General features: G+C 44.6%; 2 protein-coding genes across 2 annotated transcripts; both read left to right on the top strand.

Annotated features, from left to right (window-relative positions):
• The first annotated feature begins 2,134 nt into the window (after positions 1-2,134).
• ACP5 (acid phosphatase 5, tartrate resistant) lies at positions 2,135-11,324 on the top strand. Its single transcript, XM_033173585.1, has 5 exons — positions 2,135-2,279; positions 5,189-5,443; positions 6,380-6,507; positions 8,441-8,786; positions 10,399-11,324. The coding sequence occupies exons 2-5, from the start codon at positions 5,189-5,191 to the stop codon at positions 10,639-10,641; spliced, it is 972 nt and encodes a 323-aa protein (XP_033029476.1). The 5' UTR covers positions 2,135-2,279; the 3' UTR covers positions 10,642-11,324.
• A 7,013-nt stretch (positions 11,325-18,337) lies between these two features.
• ELOF1 (elongation factor 1 homolog) lies at positions 18,338-25,039 on the top strand. Its single transcript, XM_033173175.1, has 4 exons — positions 18,338-18,431; positions 20,259-20,380; positions 22,853-22,923; positions 23,355-25,039. The coding sequence occupies exons 2-4, from the start codon at positions 20,265-20,267 to the stop codon at positions 23,417-23,419; spliced, it is 252 nt and encodes an 83-aa protein (XP_033029066.1). The 5' UTR covers positions 18,338-18,431; positions 20,259-20,264; the 3' UTR covers positions 23,420-25,039.
• The last annotated feature ends 882 nt before the right edge of the window (positions 25,040-25,921 follow it).

Genomic DNA, 25,921 nt, shown 5'->3' with positions numbered 1-25,921 from the left:
TCTTTATTTAAGCAGTTTTCGGTGTTTCTCCAGACAAATACAACAGAACCCAGCAACATGGGATGGGGCACAGTTAACCACCCTCGTGGCAATATAATAGACCTCCTAGCTGGAGAGGTTGCAGAGAACGCACTAATGCTGGGGTAGGAAATCTCAGGTCCTAACTAGGATATTATCAAAGGCCACTCTCTTTTAAAGACAGGATGCTTGGAGCAGACAGAAGTTTATTTTGCCATGCAAACTGGGCCCCGCTCCCAACAGTGGTTATGTAAGAAAGAGTTTCACGATCACGGAGTGCTTATATACTCAGGCATGAAATTTCATTCGGGGATGATGGGAATTGTAGTCCAAAAAACAAAACAAAAACCAGCTGGAGGCCCAAGTTGGGAAACCCTCCCTAGGTGACAACAAATGGTGTTCTGTCACTTTCTTTTCAAGACCTGGAAATTTCAGCTATCAATCTGGGCTTGTCCACCTGCCTCCTCACTTTTTGGGGTAGTTATCATAAAGCAACAAATATGGTTGTTTGGGCTGCAGACAGTGGGGCTTATGGTGGAGCCTGGGTGGTGGCTGGAAGCATGTTTAGTACTACTTGTGGTGGTTCTAAGATGCTACTATCTCTCTCTGTCTCTGATCTCCCTTTCTCTGTGTTCTTGCTTCCTGAAAAGGGTGAGAGCTTCCTTCTCTTAAAGCAGGGGTGCCCAAACTATTTTCAAAGAGGGCCCGATTTGGTGAAGTGAACATGCGTGAGGGCCAACCAAAGTTGTCGAGCTTTCTTTTAGGGTTTTACCCCAGGACATATACTGCCACGGGGACCAGATTAAATCGACCAGAGGGCTGGATTAGAACCCTGAAACTGACGTTGGACATACTGTACCTGTCTTAAAGTGACCAACACACTTTGTAGATTAAATATCTCTAGGTAGGCCATTATGGGCTTGAGATATTAGGCTCTCCCATGGACGTAGGCAGGATTTTTGTTAAGAGGGGGGGGGCAGAACCTTGGATTTGTATTGATTTTGGGGGGCAACTGCCCCTCCTTCCCCCCCCCCAGCTATGCCCATGGGCTCTCCTCTCCTCTCTAATATGTGCTGCATTTTTACCCTCATACTTGATAAGGATGTTCTGATGGAAACCTATGTGCCATCGTTGGTACATTTCAAGAAGCTCCCTTCTCCCATTTCCCCCTTTTATTTAGAAGGCTGGGGGCAGCAGAGTCTTCACCCTCCTGCATTTCCAACAACGGCCAGCCACATATCCGAACTTGTAACCAGGGCCTGAAAGCAACAGCCATGCCCTGTTGTCCATCCAGCTCCTGGTCATCAGAAGTGCATTGCGTCTGAAGTTGAGGTTCATTTAACCATCACAGCTTATAGGCCAGGGGTTAGCAACCTTTTTCAGCCGTGGGCCGGTCCACCGTCCCTCAGACCATGTAGTGGGCCGGACTATATTTTTGTGGGGGGGGGGGGATGAACCAATTCCTATGCCCCACAAATAACCCAGAGATGCATTTTAAATAAAAGCACACATTCTACTCATGTAAAAACATGCTGATTCCCAGACCGTCCGTGGGCTGGATTTAAAAGGCGATTGGGCAGCATCCGGCCCACAGGCCTTAGGTTGCCTACCCCCGTTATAGGCCTCTACATTTGCCTTCCCTTTCATATGGAAAAGCCAGCTTTTCGTTTCTCCCGGGCTTAGCCTCGCTGGCTTTTGGGCTCACAACTTCGTTGTGCTTTGCCTACGTATCTTATCAGAAGGTCCAAAAAAAAACCACTCTGCCCGTCTGGTTCAAACGGTGCATTTCCCGAGTCCTTCTTCAAAAAAAGTAAGCAGGCCTTTTGTGGCATCCAACGTGAGGAGCTGCGAAAGGGTTAAGGGGCTGAGCTGCAGTTTCCTTATCAGCTCTGTTGTGAAGGCAGGTTAAAGAATCTTTAACCTCCGTCTGCTAGGAGGAGGAAGAAGTGTCACATGGCTTGGGGGGGGGAGAGAGAGAAGTTAGTGTGGGTCATCACTTCAGCATCTGTTTCTCCATCTCACTCAGTTTTTCTGCTTCAATATACTCCCCTGGCTGGTGCTGGAGGGAACTCTCACCCCCCCCCCCCGGCCCCAATTTCCCGTTTCCAGTTACTGATAAAATGTTCCCCGTTGCAGCGGAGGTGCTTCAGTTGTTTTCAGAGGACAGAGACTCCCCGGAGAGAAAGGTGCCCAGTTAACATCCAGGACGATCGGATCCGAGCACATAGTTTTGACAAGACGGATCTTAACAAAAACAGCAAGTAAGTTCCTCTTGTTACACAAGTAAGTTTCTCTTTCTCTTTCTGGTGCTTTTTCCTGCTTGCTTTCCTACCTCGCCCCTGATCTGTCCCGTCCGGTCCCCCCACTGCTTCTCTTTTCCTCCCCCCTCCCCTCCCGGAGAAGAGCGCAATCGATGGATCCATTTCAACGTTTTGTGTCACCGTTTGGATGCCCATGTTAATACAACCTAAAAACACGGGCTACCCATTAGGAAAGGCACAAACAACAGCAAGTGGAAGGGATGCCAGCGTGGTTAAACCGAAGAGTCAAGGAAGCTATACAATGCAAAACAAGGCTCTCTTTAAGAAGTGAGTGTTTGGGGTGATGAGGAGGAAGAGAGCACAAGATCTGGCAAACCAAGTGTAAAACCTAGACTGAGGAGGTCTCTGAAGAACAAAGAATTAAAGCTATGAAACTGAAGGGATGTTTAAAGTTCAGCAGAAGGGAAATTAGCCAGAGCAGCACTGGGATTGATACAGCCCTAATCCTAATCCAGGAGATGTTGACCCAGTGTGCAGCAGCTGCAGAAAAACACACACACACACACAAACCCAATTCCATGCTAGGGATCATTAGGAAAGGAATTGAAAACAAAACTGTCAATAATATTATAATGCCATTATTCAAATCTATGGTGTGATCACATTTGGAATACTGTGTACAGTTCTGGTTGCCTCACCTGATTGTGAGATCAGGATGCTGGACCAGATGGGCCACTGCGGGTTATTCTTATGTTCTATTGTTAATTGCACTGTGAAAAAGAAACGCCTGCCTTTTTTTACTGTCTTTAATCACCAAACCTGGGTTTGATGGTGACATAATACTGCAAAATAGGAAAGGTAGTGGCTTTAAAAAATAAAAAATAAAATAAATCCCATTATCTAGGAGATTAGCAAATGGTATATAACCTCTTCTGTTTTGTATATCTGTCCATACCACAGCGTGGTTGTGCGCTACCATGTTTTAAGGCTGCAATCTTATGCGCACAGTTGCTGAGAGTAAGGGTGCTGCCAGACTTCCATGCTCTTTGTTATTCAGTCACATCCCGACCAATTTAGGCTGTACAGTTAAAGCGGATTTGAAGCTCTTGTGAATCACACCCGCTTCCCCTAAATATCAACTTTTTCTGATAAGGAAAGCGTGATAACTCTTGATTTGATGCAATATCCTCTAGCGTCTCCCCAAACAAATCAGAATGAATGACCAATGGTGTCTAATCTGTAAACAAAGGAATTGAGATGAATGCCCCTCAGGCAGGTCCACAAATTCTCAGTAGACATGCACAGGAATGCACTATGAATGACAATAGCTTTCTGATGTAATATTGGAGCGAGCAATGATTGTTTTTTCAGGGCAAAGTGTGATTAGATAAATATGTGTGGAATTCAACATGCTATACTGTATTAATGTTCTATCTGCACAACCACATCCACCTGCCAGACAGAATGTCTCTCTCTCTTCCCCCTCCCATTCACCCCTCAGAAACAATTTTGAGGGAAAGTCCTGTTACACAAACAGAAGTCCTTGTACAGGCTTTCCACTGACAGGTTTGTTAAGTGAATTCTGCCCTATGTATCAATAGAAAGGCATTTTCACAAGGGACATTTAAAAGGTCACTGGATTTTTGTATGTGTGTTTGTAAATATGAAGAGAAAACACACACACACACACACACACACACACACACACACTGAGTGTGGTATCAATTGAAAAACAACACACTGGGAAAGGTATCAATTTGATTTTTTTGTTGGGTAATTGACTAGTTAGGCATATTAGCTAGCTGGCAGGACAAAAATCTTGGGTTGGTGGAGAAATAGTTTCATTTTCTATGGCTGCTTCCAGGTGGCTGTTTATTGTTCCTCAGACATACAAGTTTTTCACAGCATCCACACAATATTGTCACATTATATTGCCAGCTATATCTTGCCCCCCAACATTAAATCATTATTTACCCCATGCATGGAAAATCCAGTGTTGGGGGGTGGGGAGGCGACTGCTGCCAGTGTCCCATCAGCAATATCCAAGTGACCCATTTGTAATATTAAACCCACACCTGGAAGCATTCTATGCCTCATTAGCAATATCTAGAAATAATTTGTTGGGGGTCTATGCTGTTCTTGGCATCATTTCAAAGAACACAAAAAAGAAGCACAGAAGAAGTCGAAATGTTACATCAGGGGTCAGCAAACTTTTTCAGCAGGGGGCCGGTCCACTGTCCACCAGACCTTGTGGGGGGCTGGACTATATTTTGGGAAAAAAATATGAACGAATTCCTATGCCCCACAAATAACCCAGAGATGCATTTTAAATAAAAGGACACATTCTACTCATGTAAAAACACCAGGCAGGCCCCACAAACAACCCAGAGATGCATTTTAAATAAAAGGACACATTCTACTCATGTAAAAACACCAGGCAGGCCCCACAAATAACCCAGAGATGCATTTTAAATAAAAGGACACATTCTACTCATGTAAAAACACCAGGCAGGCCCCACAAACAACCCAGAGATGCATTTTAAATAAAAGGACACATTCTACTCATGTAAAAACACACTGATTCCTGGACCGTCTGCAGGCCTCTTTTAGAAGGCAATTGGACCGCATCCGGCCCCTGGGCCTTAGTTTGGGGACCTCTGTGTTACATCCTATTGGACTCTGGTTGTTTTTAATAAGCACTGCAATTTTTCAGGAATGTGTGCTTGGAACAAAGGTGGAATAAAACTCTTTAGTAGTGAGACCAGAAAGGAGAGCAATGCTCAGAGTTGAGGGGAAGGGGCTTCCTGGAAAAGATAGTTAGCAACACAAGCAGATCTGTGGTTGACCTTTTGCAGGTAAATGTTCTCTCTATATATCCCCATGTTGCCATCTCATTTCCTCGCTTTCAGATGATGAATTTCCTCTACCTTTTGGGGCTCTTCCTGGCTGCCCCGCCAAGCGTTCATGCACGCTCTTCCTTGCGCTTCATCGCTGTGGGTGATTGGGGCGGGGTGCCCAACGCTCCTTTCTACACAGCCCGTGAGGCAGCTGTAGCCAATGAGATGGGGCGTACGGCAGCTTCGCTGGGAGCAGACTTCATCTTGTCCCTTGGAGACAACTTCTACTACAGTGGTGTGCAAGACGCCTATGACAAGCGCTTTCAGGTCAGGAGGTGGGGTGTGTGTGTGGAGAGACTGGGGACCCCATCAGGACTCCAGGGAGTCCTGGAATAAGATAAAGCTCAGAGTGCTGCTGAGTTAACTTGGACACAGCACACAGCCTACACAGTCTCAAGTTGGGGGCCCTGGGGCTGTGTGCCAAAATCCCCCCACAAATCCTGAATTACCTGCGTGAATTTATTTTAAAGTGTACCCAAGGCACCACCAGCACACTTAGCAATCCTCACTTTTAAGCGGAGGTTGGATGGCCATCTGTCTTGGATTCTTTAGCTGAGATTCTTGCATTGCAGGGGGTTGGACTAGATGACCCCCCCAGGGTCCCTTTCAATTCTACAGTTCTGCGATTCTATGATTTAGAACCCGCCCTTCAGGCACACAGGTTCCTGGAGTGCCTGATAAGATCAATATAGTCCCTGCTTCTGCCTTTAGGCACGGAAGGGGAAGGGGAAGGAGGGGGGGGGAAAGCAAATTTCAGGCAACACTTTTATTTTAATTTTGACTTCTTTTTATTAAAACGTTTAGAGAGTGTCAGTATGAAATGTTGCTGTGGAAATTGTGATATGTTAGATAAGGCACAACTGAAAACCACGCCATATAAATCTTCTCTTTCTTGAATGCACACACATATTTAGGCACTATTCAAAATATCGGTATTTTAGTGCAGTTTTTCCGGCGCGTGCCGTAAATTTAGGCTTGTACAAAGAGTGGATTATAGCTTTCTGTTGCCTTAACGCAACAAATCCGTGTGGGGTGGGCAAATTATTAATGGAGAGGTGCATAACCTCTGTACAAGCAAAGGAAGGAAGAGAGGCATAGTCTAACCTTCAGTGTAAGCTCTCTGCAAGCAAATCCGGATGAATGCGCAATAAACTGGTTGTCTGGAGGAATCCATAAACAAAGGCTCTCCTTTTTCTATTGCAGGAGACATTCGAGTCAGTTTTCCAGGCACCCTCATTGCGCAACTTGCCCTGGTATGTGTTGGCTGGAAACCACGACCACTCAGGGAATGTCACTGCACAGATTGCCTATAGTAAAATCTCCAAACGCTGGTAAGACTCCACTGCTGTAAGGCCTGTGATTTGTCTTGTTGGTAGTTAAGCTGCAGAGAGTTACCAGGTGTCGAAAAGTTCCAAGGGACAGATTTTGAGGGAGGAGGGGAATGTCCTTGTTTGCGTCTTGGGCCCCCTAGTATGTTCACAGCAGAGGTAGGATTTGACCTGTAGGCTTTGCAGCCGACACCCTTAGCCACTAGAGTACACCAGCTCTCTTTTTTGTACAGGTGAAACTCGAAAAATTAGAATATTGTGGAAAAGTCCATTTATGTAAGCAATTGTTTTCATTAGCTACTGGAGTTTAATATATGAGATAGACTTGTGACATGCAAAGCGAGATATGTCAAGCCTTTGCTTGTTATAATTGTGACGATTATGGTGTGCAGCTGATGAAAACCCCAAAGTTGAAATTGTTAATTTGGGGTTCTCGTCAGCTGTACGCCATAATCATCACAATTATAACAAATAAAGGCTTGACATATCTCGCTTTGCATGTCATGAGTCTATCGCATATATTAGTTTCACCTTTTAAGTTCCACGATATTCTAATTTTTCGAGTTTCACCTGTATATTCTTATTTATTTTCAAGACTAATATCCAGGTGGAGAATAATAGAAGATGCCTTCAGCAAAGGTTGATGAATTCAACACAACAAGTAACAATAGAACAAATAACTATTTCCCTCCCTCCAAAAAAATATTTATTTATTTTTTTGTTAGCAGACCATACACAGTGCATCCTCCATAATGACACTTCAGCAAAACTCTACTATAAGTGGAAGGCAAAGAAGATAAATAAGGTCAGGGCATGACAAGATATAAAAGGATAAGATCATCGCCAGTAATGCGGTGGACATGATGGAAATACCATACCAAAACATAAATACAGATGTTGAGCATTCCAAATTTGTATACAGTATGAGGGAGGATGCTGTGTATTGTCTACCCTATTAACATAATTAATAAGAGAGCTCCAAGTTGAAGTAACTTTGTCTATCTTTGAAGTGCCATGTAAAACACTTGGTTTTGGAGTTTTCTCCCTGAATGCAATATACCACACTTTGTGGTACACCAGCTCTTATTAAGCATCTTTAATATTTGTTTTTAATTCTCTGTTACAATAACAAAACAAACAACCAAGCAACGCTGCCCTCACACCACAGCTTCATTGATTTAAAATTTGCACCACAGATTAAGCAATAAAAAACTTTACGTAAGTGGCTATCAAACCTCTTCCTTTGGGGAAAAATCTCTCTCTGCATCAAACACCTGGACATTGCAGAGGATTCTGTGATATTGCTTACTTTATTTAATTATTCTATCATTTCAGAACCAATGTGTCTACAAAATGCATTCAAAGGGCAAGGTAGGGTGCTGGCCACAGGCCTTTGGGGCCTCAGTACTGAACTGGACTTATTCTGGAGTAGACAAGTGTAGGATTGCTCTGTTAGTTGAATGCATATTCCTTTAAAAAGCAAAATAAATAAATAAAATCCTTCCAGTAGCACCTTAGAGACCAACTAAGTTTGTTATTGGTATGAGCTTTTGTGTGCGTGCACACTTCTTCAGCACACGAAAGCTCATACCAATAACCAACTTAGTTGGTCTCTAAGGTGCTACTGGAAAGAATTTTTTTTATTTTGTTTCGACTATGGCAGACCAACACGGCTACCTACCTGTAACTTTAAAAAGCAGGTCACACAACTTAGCTGAATTGTATATTGTGTTCTCATCAGAGCAACTGAGGTATTGAATGTGTAGATTATTCTCCAGTGATATACAGAAGAGCAGAGAGAGGGAAGTATTTAAACGTTTCCTGATGGTTCCCCCCCCCAAAAAAAATTCACACCCACACACCAGACAGCTGCTTTCATACCCACGGGGGGAAAATATACCTAGGTCCACATATCTCTTCCTCTTTTCGCTACCAGGCATTTCCCCAAAAACTACTACAGGCTGAGGTTCAAAGTGCCCGGCACCAACGCCACCGTTTCCATTGTCATGATAGACACGGTGACCATCTGCGGCAATTCGGATGACTTCCAAAATGAGCAGCCCCAGCACCCACAGGAACTGGGCGCGGCCCGCTCCCAGATGTCCTGGCTCCGCAAACAGCTGGCCAACTCTCAGGATGACTACTTGCTGGTGGCTGGGCACTACCCAGTGTGGTCGGTGGGGAAGCACGGCCCAACCACATGCTTGGTGAAGCAACTGCAGCCGCTGCTGCTGAAATACAAGGCCACAGCCTACTTGTGCGGCCATGATCACAACCTGCAGGTGAGCCAAGGAAGAGAGAGCCCCATCATCCTTGCTTAGAACTTTGCTCTTGCACACTTCCTGTAAAGACGATGCACCTTTTGGTAGATTTGGGCCTGGGTCTTGGGCTTCCTTGGGAAGCGACTGTTTCCCAGCCTCTGTTTCCCATCTGTAAAATGGGAAAGAATAATGAGCTTGCTGCAGGAATTGAGTGAGAAAATACGTGCTAAAACAGCCACAAGTGCTATTGAAAAGAGTGAGAAGGAAGTTCTTACTTCATGAACTGCGACTGTTGGGGTATTGCTCCTGATTTATGGCCTTTCCCCCTTCCTCCAGTTTCTGCCTCATAATGCTATCCCAACACCTGCCTTTTGCTTTTCATTGCACACTGGGAGAGCTGGTAGAAGTGGGGAAGCAGGTGGGCTCTTCACTAACTTCCCATCCCGTGTCTTGTGTCTTGAGAGCCAGTGTGGTGTAGTGGTTAAGAGTGGTAGTCTCGTTATCTGGGGAACCGGGTTCGCGTCTCCACTCCTCCACATACAGCTGCTGGGTTACCTTGAGCTAGTCACACTTCTTTGAAGTCTCTCAGCCCCACTCACCTCACAGAGTGTTTGTTGTGGGGGAGGAAGGGAAAGGAGAATGTTAGCCGCTTTGAGACTCCTTCGGGTAGTGAAAAGTGGGATATCAAATCCAAACTCTTCTTCTTCTTCTTCTTCTTCTTCTTCTTCTTCTTCTTCTTCTTCTTCTTCTTCTTCTTCTTCTCTTCACCAGCACTTCCCTTTGACCCCTGACACTTGCACCATGTGTGCATCTCCTGCTGCCACCTGATGTACCCTTTCCTCAACCTTTCTCGTCTTTTCCATTCCTTTCCTTCTCCCAACTTGGTATGTCTGGCACAGGTAGCTATTCCCTCTGGAGAGGAACTGTGCCATTTGATGTTCTGTGTAGAACTGAGCACTAAAAATAAAGATGTGCCCCTACAGCCCTGTCTCTTCCCATCTGGTAGCGTACCTTGAACATACTTTGTAATCATTATCTTTAATTGATTGATTGATTGAAATCCTATGCCGCTTTTCATTCAAATGAATCCCAAAGCAGCTTACAAACAATAAATAACAATAGCAAAATAGAGCATAATAGAACACCACAAGTACAACATAAATCATATAAGATCATTACAACTATTGCACCCCACTGCCTTTCCTTCTTGGAGCTTCAGCAATACTGAGCTTCTCACAATCGTTCCATGGGCTGGAAGTTGTACCCCTGTCTCTTAAATAAAAGTCTTTCACATATACAGTGGTACCTTGGTTCTCGAACTTAATCTGTTCCAGGAGTCTGTTGGACTCCCAAAACCGTTCGAAAACCAAGGCACGGCTTCCGATTGGCTGCAGGAGCTTCCTGCACACAAGCGGAAGCCGGATCAGACGTTCGGCTTCTGAAAAACGTTCGCAAACGGGAGCCGATTTGTTCGACAACTAAATCGCTCAAGAACCAAGGTACCACTGCAATGTTTTCCCCCACATGCATGGGCGGGGGGATAGCTAGACAACAACATGATGGCTTGAGACACCCAAAAGTTATGCGGTGGGTGATACTGGTTTGAGTCTGTTCCTCCCTCTTTCTTCAACAGTACCTGCAGGACAAAACTGGCTTGGGCTACGTGCTAAGTGGAGCGGGGAACTTCATGGATGACTCCAAGCAACACCTTCACGAGGTCCCTGCTGGATACCTGCGCTTCTTCTATGGCCACGCCTCTTCTCAGGGGGGCTTTGCCTACATTGAGATTAATGGCAAAGAGATGAGCATTACCTACATTGAGGCCAAAGGGAAGTCTCTCTACAAGACCTTGCTGCCCAGGCGGAGACGTTTCTGAAGATGAGACATCAGTCAGCATTGGCCTTGTATTAAATATCCTGGCTTGTAGGGGCACTGTTGGCCTGTCTGACACACACAAACAGAGCACTCCTTCCTCCTAGGGCTGAGAACTGGCATTTGTGGGGAGTGTAGCCATCGAGAGAGCTCTAACATCTCCTGTTTGTGAGGCATTCCTACTCTTCTGCACACCCCAAAAGACCCACCTGTATGAAACCGGTCGTGGGTATGTAGTTCTGTCTTCCTCCCAGTAGAACCTCATCTCTTCTGCATCCAAAGCATTCCTTTCTGAATGCTGCCTCTGAATCTTTGTATGTGGCTCCTGCCCAGATGTTAATAACATACCAGATCCAGAGTCATCACAGGGCTACTTAATCGCCACCTGGCTGGTGGCTACTACGAGCCTTTGAATAGTAAAAGTCATAGGTGTTAATTTTTCGGCATTTCAAAATTTTCAAGAATTGAGGAACAAACCATAGCGGGCAATGGTCAGAGATCTGCTCAGCTTAAATGAAATCCATACCCTTGCTCCTGGCCTTTGTTCCAACCATAGGATGAGGCCTCCATGCAGTCTTGCTATGCCCATTGCAGCTCCCAGAGGGCAAAATGAGAAAGGAAGAATTTAGAATTGCCACTTAACCCACCCCACCCCCAGAGCCTTTACAAGCACAAACACATGAGAGGTAGAAGAACCAGACAACACGAGAGGCCAGCCATAATTCGTTCCTCTCCTAGTACAAAAAGAAGAAAAAGCAGGGACTGTTCCCTCACTTACTATATAGCCCAGGCATAGGCAACCTTCGGCCCTCCAGATGTTTTTGCCTACAACTCCCATGATCCCTAGCTAACAGGACCAGTGGTCAGGGATGATGGGAATTGTAGTCCAAATCATCTGGAGGACCGAAGGTTGCCTATGCCTGATATAGCCTGTTCCTGCAGCATGGTGTCTGTAGCTGCCATGAACTTGCAGAATTATCTCAAGGAAGAATGAACTTTTGACTACTTAAGGTCATCGTTCTGAAACTCTGCTGGCTCATCTGTTTCAGGTGTAAACAGTGGGACTCAGCTAACTGTTTAGGGTTGGGGCTGAAAAATAACTCTCTGAGCAGTACACGGTGAAGCCGGGAAGTGTTTGGATGCAGATGACATTTGGATCTTTCCCCTTTTAACTTTTGAGGTACATGATTCTCCTCTATGCACCTCTTATGTAGAAATTCTGTACCACACAGGTAAGGCTTTGCAGCTGAGGTTTCCTCCTGTAGACAAACATTTCCTGTAGATCGGGAGATGGTGGCGATTAGGAAAGTGTGGGTATGCAGAACACCCAGACTTAAGCTCCTCACTTTAGTAATTTTATTGCCCAGCCCCATGTTCTTTCAAGACAGTGGACTTAATGATTCAGTCATTCATCCTATCCTGGTGAAACAACACTCTTCAAATGAAGAATGCCAGTATTGCTGTGTGTCAAAGGAAGAGGAGCTCTGTCTGCCTTCGAAACAGATTGACTATCAGATGATAAGTCTCTTTTCTGGATTTTTCTTCTGACTCTTCTGTTTTGTATTTGATTCTGCTCCAAACGTTAGTTGCTGTTATGCATTTTAAAGTCATTCACTTGCCAAGATGTTTATTTGCAAGATCAATGATTCTATGCAACCAGGATCCAGTTTTATTCTGTATATGGGCTCCTTAGGTTTGGTTGAAGAAAACATAGAATCTTCTAATGTTTCCTTCTGACTAGCTTTTCAATAAATTACTTTTAATACTTTTGGCTTTCCCCCCACCAAACTGAATTTCCGTAGGGCCTTTGTGAAGAACAGTTTGCGTGCCTAAGTTGTTGGTTTGTTTTTTTTAAAAAAAAGCTCAGAGTACTGTAGTTAATTCCAGATCTACTGGAAAACAGATGCTCCCCCCCCCCAATATCCTTTCACAGAGAAACCAGGACTCTCAGGGCCAGCCCTACTGTTAGGCAAAGTGAGGCAACTGCCTCGGGCAGCAGATGCTTTGGGGGGCAGCAGTAGCAGGGGAATATTATTTCAGCTTTAAAATATGGCAGTATATACAAGATAAATGGAGTCTGTGAATGGAGTACAAAACATGCTGAGGTACCATGACCTAATATTTCACTGTTAACACATAATAAAAGAAAAGTGGTGCCACATCAACATATTTATTTTACTAGACATAACCAGGGAAACATCAATGAGTGGCAAGCATTTTCCCCCACAACAGCGAGTTAGGCCTTTCCCCCTCATTCCTTTATCTCTGCTTTTATACAAACCATGTCTACCCTTTCTGTTTCCAAGGACATAAACCAAAGGGAAAACTGTTATTTTACATTTCAGCCAAATACTGGTGCCAAGAGACAACGGCTGCAGTGCAGGTGGGGGAACGAACAGGTCATAATTTGGCCTTTTAAATCTTTGAGTTTAAACAGACTAACAAAACTGAAGGTTTTCATTTCTGGCACACACTAGGCTAACAGCTTCATTTCTTATTCTTCATGAGCAGGATATATTTTTTTCTCCAGTCGTGAACATTCAGCTTTCATATTTATCAAGACATTCCAGACAGAACCAGGCTCGTTAGACACAGGACCTAATTCACAAATTAACATAAACAAATTCCAAAAGGGGGAGATACGTTATTTTGCTACAGCAACACCCCCCTCCCCAGTTCTGTGGCACTTTAGCATATGAATATTACGTATGTGTGACATAAACACAATAAAACTGTCAATCTTTAGGAGCCACATGACTGCTGTTTTTCCGGTTCAAAAAGAGCCGGAGAGATTAAGCACATAGCTGTCATGGCAGAAGAAGAAGTGAAGAATTTTGCAGTTTATAAAGATAGGTTTTTTTGGGGGGGGGACTTAAAAGAATCCAAGCAGATCCTGCTAGCCCTGGTGCCTCTGTAAGATAATGGTAAGATTGCCCACAGCCACACTGGCCCAAACGTCGTATCTGCATTGCAAAGGCTGTTACACAACTACTCATCCGCTGAAAGGTGGTTGTGTTTCTTCTGAAGCAAGCATGTCCTAAGAGGCAATAAATGTTTCCCCTTCAGAGTTGCAAATTATTGACCATTAAATCTGAATAGCTAAAGATGTGCAGGAACATACAAAGCTGCTTTATACTGAGTCACACCATTGCTCCATGTCTACACCAATTGACAGTGACTCTCCAGGGTATCAGACGGGGGACATTCCCACCCGTACTTGGAAACGCCAGGTCTTAAAATCCTTTGTAAAGGTTGGGTGACAACTGCTGGCTTTTAGGAAAGGACATAACACCATGGCTTTATATTCTGCCTGATCTAATATTTATTTACAGCATTTTTACCCCGCCTCTTCGTTCAAAGAGCTCAGTTTCTCTTCTCCCCATTTTCTCCCCATAACAACTCTGCAGAATTGACCCAGAGAGACCAAGGGTCACCCAGTCAGCTTCATGGGGATTTGAATCTGGGACTCTCCAGTCCTCATCTGATACTCTTAACTAAACCACATTGGTTCTATGACTTCAGTTCTGCAGCACTTGTAAACTTGTTTTTCAGTTTCTGGCTACTCTCAAGAGATACCAAAAAGGAAGAAGTAAGATGTTATCTCTCAGGAGCTGGCTTCTCTTCACCAGAGAAGTGCAAACGTTGAGTCACAAGGTTCTTCACTCCCCGTCTCAAGTTACCGTGTCATTGGGAAATTTGTTTTAAGGTTGCATATGAAAGATGACACAATAAGGGCATAAGCTTAAGTGTGGGGCCAGTAGCCTACAGTTCCCATTTTGGTTTTGCCAGCAGTGCTGGGAGCCTTCCTCAAAAGCTTGTAAGTGGGAACTGGAAACAAATGAGAGAGTGGCTGGTATGGCACAGAGGCAAAGTGTGTGAGAGAAAAACCAGAAATTCCTCAGGTGAAAACTCTGTATCTTAGTCATTAATGCAGGAGATTAGCACCATGTGGCCCAAGTATTTTATTTGAAGTTATCAGCTATAAATTTCTAGTGGGTGCCATATGCATGTGAACCCAGATGGAGCATGTGGGACACTTTCCAAAATGGCTGCAAGATGTGACAGTGAAAAATCCTCCCAGGAGGCCATAAGCCCTAACTATGCAGAATAGAACACCTCATTTCCAAGTGCCCCCCCCCCCAATAACCTCTGATGCAGATTTTTCAAATTTGTCCTATTACATATCATGTAATGGTTAGAAATGCCATCTATAGCATCTATACAATTATGGATTGTAGAGCAAAATAATCCCTTTCTTCAGCACCACCTGCAAACAACAACAACAACCATCAAATAACCCCCAAACCGGCTTCATATCTGAATATAAGATGAGCCCTGCTGGATCCCATTCAACTAGGTTGGCCATATGTGCTAAACGTGCTTCTAAATAAATTATGGATTGTGGAGTAAGCAAAGTAAATGTGATGCGAACACAGACTTGAGTCACAAAATAGGAAAAGCCTTTTGCACCCAGAAACAGGGTAAACATCAAGTACTATCAGAAAAAGACAGTATCAATGCAGGATGTCTGGGAGAATGAGAATGTCTCTGCCTGGAGCTGAAAAGATGAAAATGTTGCCACCAGGCAAGTCTCCATGGGGAGAGTGTTCCACAGATGGAGCAGGGGGAAGGCTGCTGCTAAAGAGGTTTGTTCACTCGTCATCCTCCCAACATCTCCTGGAAGTGCCTCCCAGAGAAGGGTCTTCAGATGATGATGAAGAAGAAGACTTGCTAGTTGCTTCTTACACAAAAATGGTCTCTAAGGGACTTACAACGTATTTACAAGCATAAGCACAGGTAAAAGTATTGTTAAGAAGTTTGCAGGCAAAGCTTCAGTTTTCACGTGTAGCCCTGAAACAACCCCTTTAAAATAAATCTTTCCATGCTTGAGACCTGAAGGCACTCCAGAATCTGGCACCCGAGGGTTAACAAGGACAACAGAGAAATCAAAAGTAAAACTTACTGTACCAAAGAGGAAATTAGCTTATTCAGCAAAACACCACCAGTAAACAGCACACTAACAATAGACTAAGTTCAAAAGAGTTTAGATTGACCTGAAGGGGGAACAAGAACCACTTGCCATAGCAGGGCCGTCTTAAGGAGATCTGCCGCCCTGGCGTGGCGATCCCTCCGGCGCCCCCCACGTGCCGCCTCTCCGCCGCCTCCCTCCCGCGCTTGCCGCCCCTGGGGGGGGTGGGCGAGCGGGGGATGAGGGGCGTGGCGCTGGAGCAGCGCGGGGCTCTGCGCGCCCTTCCAGGGCTTCCATTTCTTTCGCAGAATCGAGAGACGGGAGGGTCGGTGAGTGCGGAGCTGACTCTCTTGCCCTGGCGAGGAAGGACCCGCTTCCCCTCTCCGCCCGCGCCCCGGGCGCGCACACAAGAGCGGGAAGCGGAGAATCGCCAGGTCCGCCGAGTCCTCTGCGCCCGAAGTCTCCTCTTCTTAACGACCTGCTAATTTTATGGAGCTGAGAGTTTGTCGTCCTCTGGGGATTTCCGCTTCCCAGCCCGGTTTGGGTGCTCCCTTGCTCCGCCAGGCCGCTCGGAGGGCGCTGCTGGCGGGCGCTGTCAGTGGGGCTGGAGGGCGGAGGCGCCCTCCAGGTCATTGCGCCCTGGCGCGGTGCGCCACCAGCCCCAATGGACGAGATGGCCCTGTGCCTTAGAAAAAGGTTTCTCAGGGGACAATGGTAGTTTGAATGGTAAATTTTTGAGTGCTTTGGGGAAGTTTTCAGAAGAATGCAGGCGGGTCATTTTGAGGCAATGGCTGAGTGTAAAAGTTCATTTTTGCAATGGGTAGCTGCAGTCTCCCCTCTCACAAAATTGTAAACCCAAGACTTCATGCAAGGGCAGGGCAACTCAGGCCCAGCAACTATTAGACTCAGGGCTATCCAGTGGGGCCCAATTTGATGGAGTGGGGCACAACTTGATTTTTTTTGTAGGGCCCCAATTCACACCCAAAGTCTGCAAAATCTTATCGATATAAATAAAATCCATCTAGATTGCCTTGGTGCAGGGGCCCCCTTAGGAGCGGCCCGTGGGGCCCAAGTTGGCCCAATTGGCTTAAGGTCAGCCCTGATGAGACTGTGTAGGGGTTGGACTGACAAGCCCTGCACCTTCTAGGTCCCTGATGTCACCATTCAGAGTACAGACTCAAGGACTTGTAATGGAAACAAAGGGGGGCACTTATTGGAAAGCAGTTTTGTCACCTCTTCCCCCAAAACCCTGAGACAATGAGCCCAGCCACCTTTTATTCACAGTTGCATAAGCACTACACTACAGCATGGCCTGCACCCAATGTTGTTTTTGTACAATCCTGTTTGTCCTCAGTAACCAAAATATATTATCAACGTATACAAGCAGAAAAGTTGTTTTCCTTCACTTGCAAGGAATCATACAAAACAAAGTGGCACTAATAAAGAAACGTTCCATTGTGGCAACAGAAAGCAAACTAAAAATGCTTTTGCAGTTGATCAAATCTATCCAGCAATATCAAGTTATAGGAAAACTGGTGCTATTAACAGTAATCCTTCTGGTTGGTTAATTGGTTTGGCAACTTCCAGGCACATGATGTGTGATGCTAATTATTTCCCCCAAGAGTTAAATGAGAACTGATCAGAGGCAGCTACTGGAGAGCTATGAGATTCAGGTGAGGGTCAGATGACTTGTCAATCCCAGCAGGTATATAAGAGGACGACCCGGCCTGCCCAGCTCTTTCTATTCCCGTACATTGTCGCCCACGGAGCGCAACTATGCTCAAATTGACAAACAGGCATGTGCCATTCCCTCTGATGCAGATCTGATATATTGATGGGTGGGGGTGGGGTGGGTTTGCACATGTGCCTTCTTTTGTTCACTTCTTTTTATTTCGAGGCAGTGCACACCTATGTTTGTGGAACTGCAAACTGCTTAAGAGCTGCTGTGTCATGCCTGCCTGCGCGATTGTTCAGGCATCCGGCTGGTCGCCAATAGAACGAGGCGGTGGAGATGGACCTTTGTTGGTTTGAATGAACAGATGCAGTTCTAACGTTTCATTCATAACACATCCGGGTCCTTTTGTCGGTCGGCTTGGCGAATGGGTGGTTAGGAATACACACAGAGATATACAAGGGTTTACAGACTGACAGATAATGCGGCTAAACAGCGGGTTCTGTTCTGTATTACTAAAAATCTCCTCCTCTAGGGCGGTAGAGCTGTCCACAGAAATCACCTGGAGAGGGGGGGATCTTGGGATTTAGCATAGCTATGTGACTGCGGAGCATAGACCAGTTCCCCCAAAAATAACAGCTAACGCAGGAGTTCCTGTGCTTTCTAACTCTGCTCTTATTTTGTGAGGGGGATGTGTTTTGGGGATCTTTTTTCCAGTTTATATTCTTTTTTTAAAAAACAAAACACCTCAACCTGCCTTGCCTGCAACAGAAGGCTACTTTCTGCTGTTGTGCACTATGATGTTTTGCTGCAACCAGATATACAGTGCGCCTGTTTTCTGTTTTTGCTTTCCTTTTTCTTCCCCACTCGCCTCCTCAGTCAAAATCACTGAATCTTCCTTTCCATTCTTCCTTCCTTCCTCCTTTCCTTTTTCCACGCAGGCTTTCCCGAAAGGCGCGAACTCCTGTCTTCCAAATCATTAAGCCACGTCGAGCGACTCTACCCTTTTCACTATCTCTACGCCTTCCCAACCTGCCCTTCCTGAATCCGAGAAGCGGGGGGGGGGGAGCGTCGCGTTTCCCTTCCGGGTGGCGCGCCGGAAGTGCTGGTCTCTGTTAGAAACGAGGCCTTGTGGAAGTTGAACCGACCCCAGGTAAGGGGGAAAGGGAAGGTTGCAGGCGGGCCTCCGGTGTGGCGCCCGTAGTGAGCTTCGAGTCGGCGTTAGTTCCGGAAGGGGAGCTGCTTCTGGGCCCTCGAGGGCACGAGGGGAGCGCGGGAGGGAAGAGCAGCACCGCACCGCACCCCGGTCCCGAGTCGCCCGCCGCACCAAGCGCGGCCGGTTGGGCATGTGGGCACCGCTTATCTCGGCCCTCGCCTTGAACTCCTCTGCGGAGCTCTATGACGAGCGTCTCCAGCCCCACTAAGCGGGCAAAACCAGCCCAGCCCTTGGCCTGCTCTGGCTCACTTCTGCGAGATGCTCAGGAAGCAGACCAGCTTTCGAAACTTGGGTGTATAAACTAGGCGCCAAAGACCACCTTAGACCAGTGGTTCCCAACCTTTCCTTGGCATTGCCTCACCTAAGCATCTCTAAAATCCTGGTGCCTCCCCCTCTTGTGACATATAATTTTTTTATTCTTCAGAAAGTAAACTCAAATTCACGTGGAAGGAGCCTAAAAGGCTACTCACTGTTATTAGCACATTCTCGAATTGCCCCCCTTAAAAATCACATTGGGAACCACGGCCTTAAACCAAGGTTATAGTCGCCAGAATGGAATGTCTAGTTGCCATTTGGGGACAAGGCTGAAGTCTTTATTTTATGTGATAGTTCAGAGGACCACCTTGACCTAGATTGAGAGCTTTGGGAACTTAAAAGAAGAAAAGCCGCTCGATGCAGGGACAGTCCACATATTTATTGGCTTATACCAACCTCCCCTCCCCCCCCCTTGCAATGGTGACTGCCCCTTCTCAGGCTGCGCAGAAAAAAGAAAAGCGTTTCAGTTGCAGAAGTTCATTCCTGTTGTGCAGATAAAATATAACTCAATGCATTCCCCAGGACAGGGTACTAGTGTGTGAAAACAGTCTAGATCCAAGGATCCCCAAGCATGCAGCTCCCGGTGGTGGAGATGTTCAGGCGCCATCTTCACTTGTTGCAAGTGGTCGAAAGCCAGGTGCAAAATGTGCCTGGTGCCAGGCTGATTTCAAACACTGTACGCAGCCCTTCACACTTTATAACAGCTCTTCACTGTCCTTTTCAGGCCAAGGTGGCTGTTCAAAGGAGGGGGGGGGAGAAGGTTACAGGTGCCTTTTCAGAGTGCTGTAGTAGTAGTTGTAGTTATTTATACCCCAGTTTTATATGTATTTATACCCCACCTTTCCCCCCTAACCAGGAACTCAAGGGGGCTTACAGGAAAAAAGCAATCATTACGAAACAATTAAAAAATAATAGAATTAAAACTATATATACACGCAGGCATATATACTGTGTGTGTGCGCGTGCGCGCATGCAGTTCATTGCTGGGCACCACTCTGTAGTCAGTCCTGTTTTTGTTCCCTTCTCTTGATTATGGGGTGAGGTGAATGGGGGGGGGCAGTTAAGGAAAGCCCCTCATGTGGTCATGTTTCTGCGTCACCCAGTATGGTTGGCAGGAGAAAGGAGTGAAATCTCATAGAACTGTAGAGTTGGGAGGACCCACAAAGGTCATCTAGTCCAACCCCTCACAATGCAGGAATATTTTGTCCAGTGTTGGTCTTGAACCCATGACCTTGAGATTAAGACCTGCTGCCCTCCAGAGGTTGTTAATCTGCAACTCCCATCAATCCTTGCTAGAATGACTGATGATTGGGGTTTGTGTGTGTTGCCGTTGAAGCATTCTGGAGGGATGAAGTTGGGGAAAACCCTTTGACATGATAAGGGCTTTTGCTGAAGCTTCTTTTCCTGCCCCCCGTTCACATTTGTTTCTCCTTGCTTTGCATGCTATAGGCAAAAATGGGCCGTAGGAAGTCAAAGCGGAAGCCTCCACCCAAGAAGAAGATGACTGGGACACTTGAGACCCAATTTACTTGCCCCTTCTGTAACCATGAGAAATCGTGTGATGTTAAAATGTAAGTTGTGTAAAAACAAGAAGAGTGTGGATTAATGTTGTGCAGCAAACTGAAGCTTAATAGGGTGCAGACGTACATCCTGGCCCTCACAAGGGAAGGTTTAGAAAATAGACATGCAGGAGACATTTCTTTTTAGCTGGGAACAGAGACATTATTAGAACTGGGAATGGAAGAAAGGAAAAATAGCTGGTAGGCCAGCACTTTGCTGGTAGTTCAATCTGCTCATCTTCCATGTGTTACATTGAACACAGTACCACAAACAATGCCTCCAGAGCCAAAATACGAGAAGACTCAAGCTCCTTTGCCACCCCCTCTCCTATATTCAAGGACGTATGAAGAAAGTGTTTGTGGCGGAATTCGAAGGTTTTAAGAGAGAGTGACAATAATTAGAGGATTTTAAAAAATAAACCTAACAGGAACAAGACTGAAGCATTCAGAGCAACAAGTAAATGGTATATTTCAAGGAGTTGGAGAATTCTCAAGTGCACATAAAAAATATCCATTATTCGTTGGTTGTATCTGTATCCTGTATTTCCATGAAAAGGTGACCAAGGCAGCTAACTAATAAATACAATAAAAAAGGAAAAGGAAAAAACAAAAAGGCCAAAAAAAACCCCCCAGAGGTGAGGCTAACTGGGCCTCCTATTAGCAAGGAGTTCAAAATTGTGGGAGCAGCTACCAAGAAAGTCTTTTCTCAAGTTTGTGGGCAAAAGAATTATTAAATAAAAAGGGAATTGTATGAAGAGTACATTATTTTATTCCCCACTAAGCATATCATATTTTAATTGCAGAGGCCAACGTTTCTTCATTTCGAAGTACCGCTCCCAAATATGTCCTTGCTTGCTTTCCTTCATTGTTGGCATTGAAATTATTTTTGTACTAATGCAGGGTGGTGAAAATGGAATATTTATGCTTCTTGTGCTGCCTTGTTGATCTGGCCTTATGTTTTCCCAAGTCCCCAAGCACACGTTCACTGATGCAGAGGGAGCTCACCCCTGCTTTCTGCAAGCATTGGTGTTTCTCCTACTTTCCCAGGGAAAGCGGGATTGGAAAGCCATTTTCATCAGGATGATTCACAAATAGGCATGGTTTGGGTAACATGGTTTGTGAGCCAGATTGGAGCCCTGTGTGGCATAAGATTGGCTCTTGGGCCTAGAGATGTGAAGGCATGGGAAAAACCGGAAAAATTTGGGGGTTTCCCCCCCGTGTTTTTTCCCCTGAAGCCTCCCCCCCCCCCCCGAAAAATTGAAAAAATAAAAAATAGATTATGGCATGTTTTATTTTAACATGATGAATAAAATATTTTAAGGTAAGGGGTTCAAATATTTTATAAATCATTTCTAAAAAATATGTATGGTATATCAGATTATTCTAATTTCTGTGAGGACAAGCAAGTCCTAGGTTACAAACTGAACTCTCCAATGCAAGAACAAGATACATTTCTTCCTTTAGGACAGGCATGCCCAACCTGCGGCCCTCCAGATGTTTTGGCCTACAACTCCCATGATCCCTAGCTAACAGCACCAGTGGTCAGGGATGATGGGAATTGTAGTCCAAAACATCTGGAGGGGTGAAGTTTGGGCATGCCTGCTTTAGGAGGTGCTGTTGTCACCAGATAAGAAAAAGGTTTCGGTTTTGTTTTTGCATGCGTGTGGTATGCATTGGTTCTGTTCCTCTTCACTAGGCCTCAAAGCACTGGAAGAAAATATAGAGCAACAAAAAGGGCCTGAAAGTATATACTTAATTAAAGCTCAGAAAATGATTCTGATTAAATTTCGTGCCCATTCATTGAAACTTAGTTCCACTTCCTTCTTCAGTTCTTTTTATGTGGAGAGGAAATAGGAATAATTGTTACTTTTGGGGTTTTTAAAAAATTGTTTTGTGGAGGGTTTTTTTGTTCCACATAAACTAGTAAACAGCTCAGCAGATTGTTGCTCCATTTGTTACAAATACAAATAAATATTATTTTTAAAGTAAATTCTGTTTGTAATACCGGGTAATTGTTTGGATACACTATATTTTTAATATGCTAGTTGTGATAATTTTATGCCCATTGAAATTGTCCATAGTTATATTTTATGTTTCTAAAGTAACAGAATGACTTTCAATCTGGAAAAGAAAAAAGAAGTGCTAATGTAGCATTTTTTTCAAATTTTCTGAAATTTTCCATCCCCCCACCCGAAAAAAACCAGAAAAAAACCAAGCTTCAAAATTTCCAGAAATTTTACATCTCTACTTGGGCCAGAGATTTCCCCATCCATCCTGTAGGGAAAGATTTGTGGAGGGTACTTCTTATTTTTCTATGTCTCTAACTGAGATGACTGTAGGAATGTTTGTGCCTACCGCTCATTGCATGTGAAACAATATTCCATACCCAAAGTCATATGAATGGACCATCTTTTTCCTCTTTTCTGGCTTTCACTTTCTCACATGCAGGTACTTTTCAGCTGTAATATGTTTTTTGTGTTTCAGGGACAGGGCTCGAAATACGGGTGTGATATCCTGTACCGTGTGTCTGGAAGAATTTCAGACTCCTATAACATGTATCCTTTGAACTTCAATTCAGTTTTATAATATTTTATTCTCTTCCCCCATGTAGACTTGGCTCCTGCTTTCATGCCAGTAATTTGTAACCTAGGGTGTAATGCTTTCTGCTTGGCCTTGGCCTTTACATGTTTTATCTTACCCTGCATAAAGACCTGGAAATAGAGAGTTAGCATCAAAATTGATCAGACATGCTATTCACATACTCATAGCCTTGCCAGAGTGGTTAATCAGCTGAAACACCCCACTACCACAGATACTTGAAATCAGCTAAAGTTCCACTCTTGTACCAGTTTAACTGTGGTTCATAGAAGAAATCACTTGCAAGATTTAGCAGTGTTTCTGAAAAATAAACACATCCAAAACCAATAGTATTTTTAATGGGGGGGGGCACTCATGGTACATTCTTCCTTGACATTTGATCCTAAAGATCTTTCAGAACCAGTGGATGTTTACAGTGACTGGATAGATGCTTGTGAGGCAGCAAATCAATAGCAACTGGAGAGGAACTTGCCAGGAATTCAACAATACTTCTTAATTTGGGAGGGTGGAAGTTACCTGTTACATAATGCATTGGAGGATCCAACAAGTGGCTGGGAAATGTGACTCTTGTGCTGTTTGTTTCTATCCAGTAATCCTGTCCTACATATGAATATTATGGGATTGTACCCCTGGAATTAAGGGACTAAAAACTATAAGTAGGATCTGCGGTTTTGTAAACATACTGAGCATTGGGAATCTTGCTATACAACAATGCATTGGGTGCATTCTTGCCAAGGGCCGCTATTCAATCTCTGTTCACTTCAGTGGGGCTTGTGTGGAAGGAGCATCCATGCAAGCTCCTTTGTCGCTGGATATTCAGAGGTAGTCCTTGGGAAATTGCACACCTTGTTGCCATGGTTGAACAGCGATGCTGAGCAAACAAGAGTATACAGGAGCAGAACATGAAATAATCCCCCATCCTCTGCTTTAGTGACTCACTGAGTAGTAGACTTGGTCACTAAGGAAACATTTCTTTCAGTAGGTTGGTGCCAATTATGTAGGGGTGGCAGTATGTCATCTTTGGGTTCCTGAAACTGCCAGAAGAATTTCTTAGAATTCTTTCCCTACCATCATTTCTTCTTTTTTTCTGGGTGTTTTTGTGCACAGGATTCTTCTTTCCTTTCACAGGAAACAAAGCAAGCTTAGCTCCTGCCCAGCAGTTGAATAGGCAGGAATCTGACCTTACTTCTGACCTTAAGACTATGGGACCATCAACATGATGGGGGGGGGGAAATCACAACTCTTCCTTGATGCTACTGTTTTAAATGGGGACTCTTTATCCCATGAAAGAAGTGTTGCTTTATTTTAAATGACTTATTTAAAAGCCAATTTAGTAGCCAGTGATATTAACTGCGCTGGATGCTCCATAGGACTAGATGTGGGATTTTAATTGTACTTTACTGAGGAGAATTCTGCCTACATCACAGAGATTGTGCCGTCATCGGATTAATAGGTACTGGTGCAATGTACATAGGTGATAATTGAACAGTATATTGTAAAAGATCCTTCCAGTGTGTATGTTTTTTTTGTTTTGCTTTTTGCTTTTTATCCTTCTCACTGTGGTGAGCATGAACTCTGCTTTCCAGAAATGGATCATTTAATTGCCAGTTTGGCTTCCCTTTTCTTATTAGTCTTCCTAATAATAGAGTGCTCACAAAATATAGTGGTTACAGCAGCCACCACATATGATTTACTTTGGAGTGAATGGCGATATGGCAGAGGTTTAATTCTGAATTTGGCAGTCAGTGACAGAGGATTTTGCCCCCTTCTCACCTTGCCTTCCTCACTGTCATGTGGCCTTGAATCAGGAGGCCTTTTTGAGCTGCCTTGGATGGTAAAAGCAGCCTCCAGCTGTACATTCCCAAACAACCACTGCCGCTCTATCAAGTCCCTTGTCTTTTTAGATCTAAGCAGGAATTAATTCCACGGTCTATTGGACAGCAAATTCTTGTGCCCTTGTATGTAAATAATGTCCAAGAAAGCAGGAACCCACTTGTTTTAAATGTATTAGAGGAGCCTCTGCCAGTAACTGAGTAATTATCATCCCCTTTAAATAAAGTCCATAATGGAAAAGCATCTGTTCAGTGTCTTCTGTTACTGCTGGTGTTGTGTTGGGTCCCACGTTAATCTTTTTGGATTGTATGAAGTCAGTGCAGCTTTTTGTGTTAGCTGCTTCTGTGATAGCAACGTTGTGTTTGTCTTCGGTTTTGTAATTGCTGCCCATTTTGAAGAAGACAAGAGTGCCTTAAGATGTGTGCTTGGATACTCTTGGCTGTTGCATCTTCAGTTCCCTGGAAGCTTACATGGGTAAATTACCCTCTCTCAGCCCAGCTCCATTTTACATGGATGCTGTGGGGCTAAAATACCATTCTGAGCTCTGTAGAAGAAAGAAATCAAAGAACCACAAGGTTGAACGACCATTAAGGAAACAGAGCTTTCTGTTGGAGTGGTCATTCCACTAACAGTAATGGTGCAAGCTCACACTGAACTTCCTAGAAGTCTATTTTAATGCAGAACTCTTATATACCTGTCTTGGTCAGGGAGGCAAGTTTTTTTGGGGTGGAGTTCCTTAAGAGCTCCACAGGCAGTGATGAAAGAAAAGACAAGCAGGGAAGGTGAAGCCTAAAAAATATATTATTGGGTTCTCTCCTGTTTGCCTTGGGGAGACCAGCTACTACTCAGGTCCTACTTCTCAGCCAAAGGAAGAGTCGACTGAAGGGCCACTGAAACAAGTTTTAAGGTGGCACCGTGGCCTTCCACCTGGCCTTGAAAGGAATGATGCTCTGTCCACATTTTGACAAGTGGCTAAAGACCACATTTAGTAGCTGACTCAAGCTGAAAGAAAAGCCTTTTCCCATTATTCTCTGTAGCCCTGCATCACTTGGAGAGCACAATTCTTGCTACATCCTATCCTGTCTTTTTGCTGCGCAATACCCAGTCATCTACTCATCTATC

Source organism: Lacerta agilis, chromosome 16 (assembly GCF_009819535.1).
Source record: "Lacerta agilis isolate rLacAgi1 chromosome 16, rLacAgi1.pri, whole genome shotgun sequence".
Lineage (NCBI taxonomy): Eukaryota > Metazoa > Chordata > Lepidosauria > Squamata > Lacertidae > Lacerta > Lacerta agilis.
Note: the sequence above shows the minus strand (reverse complement) of the source record. Positions and strands in the feature narration are given on the sequence as shown.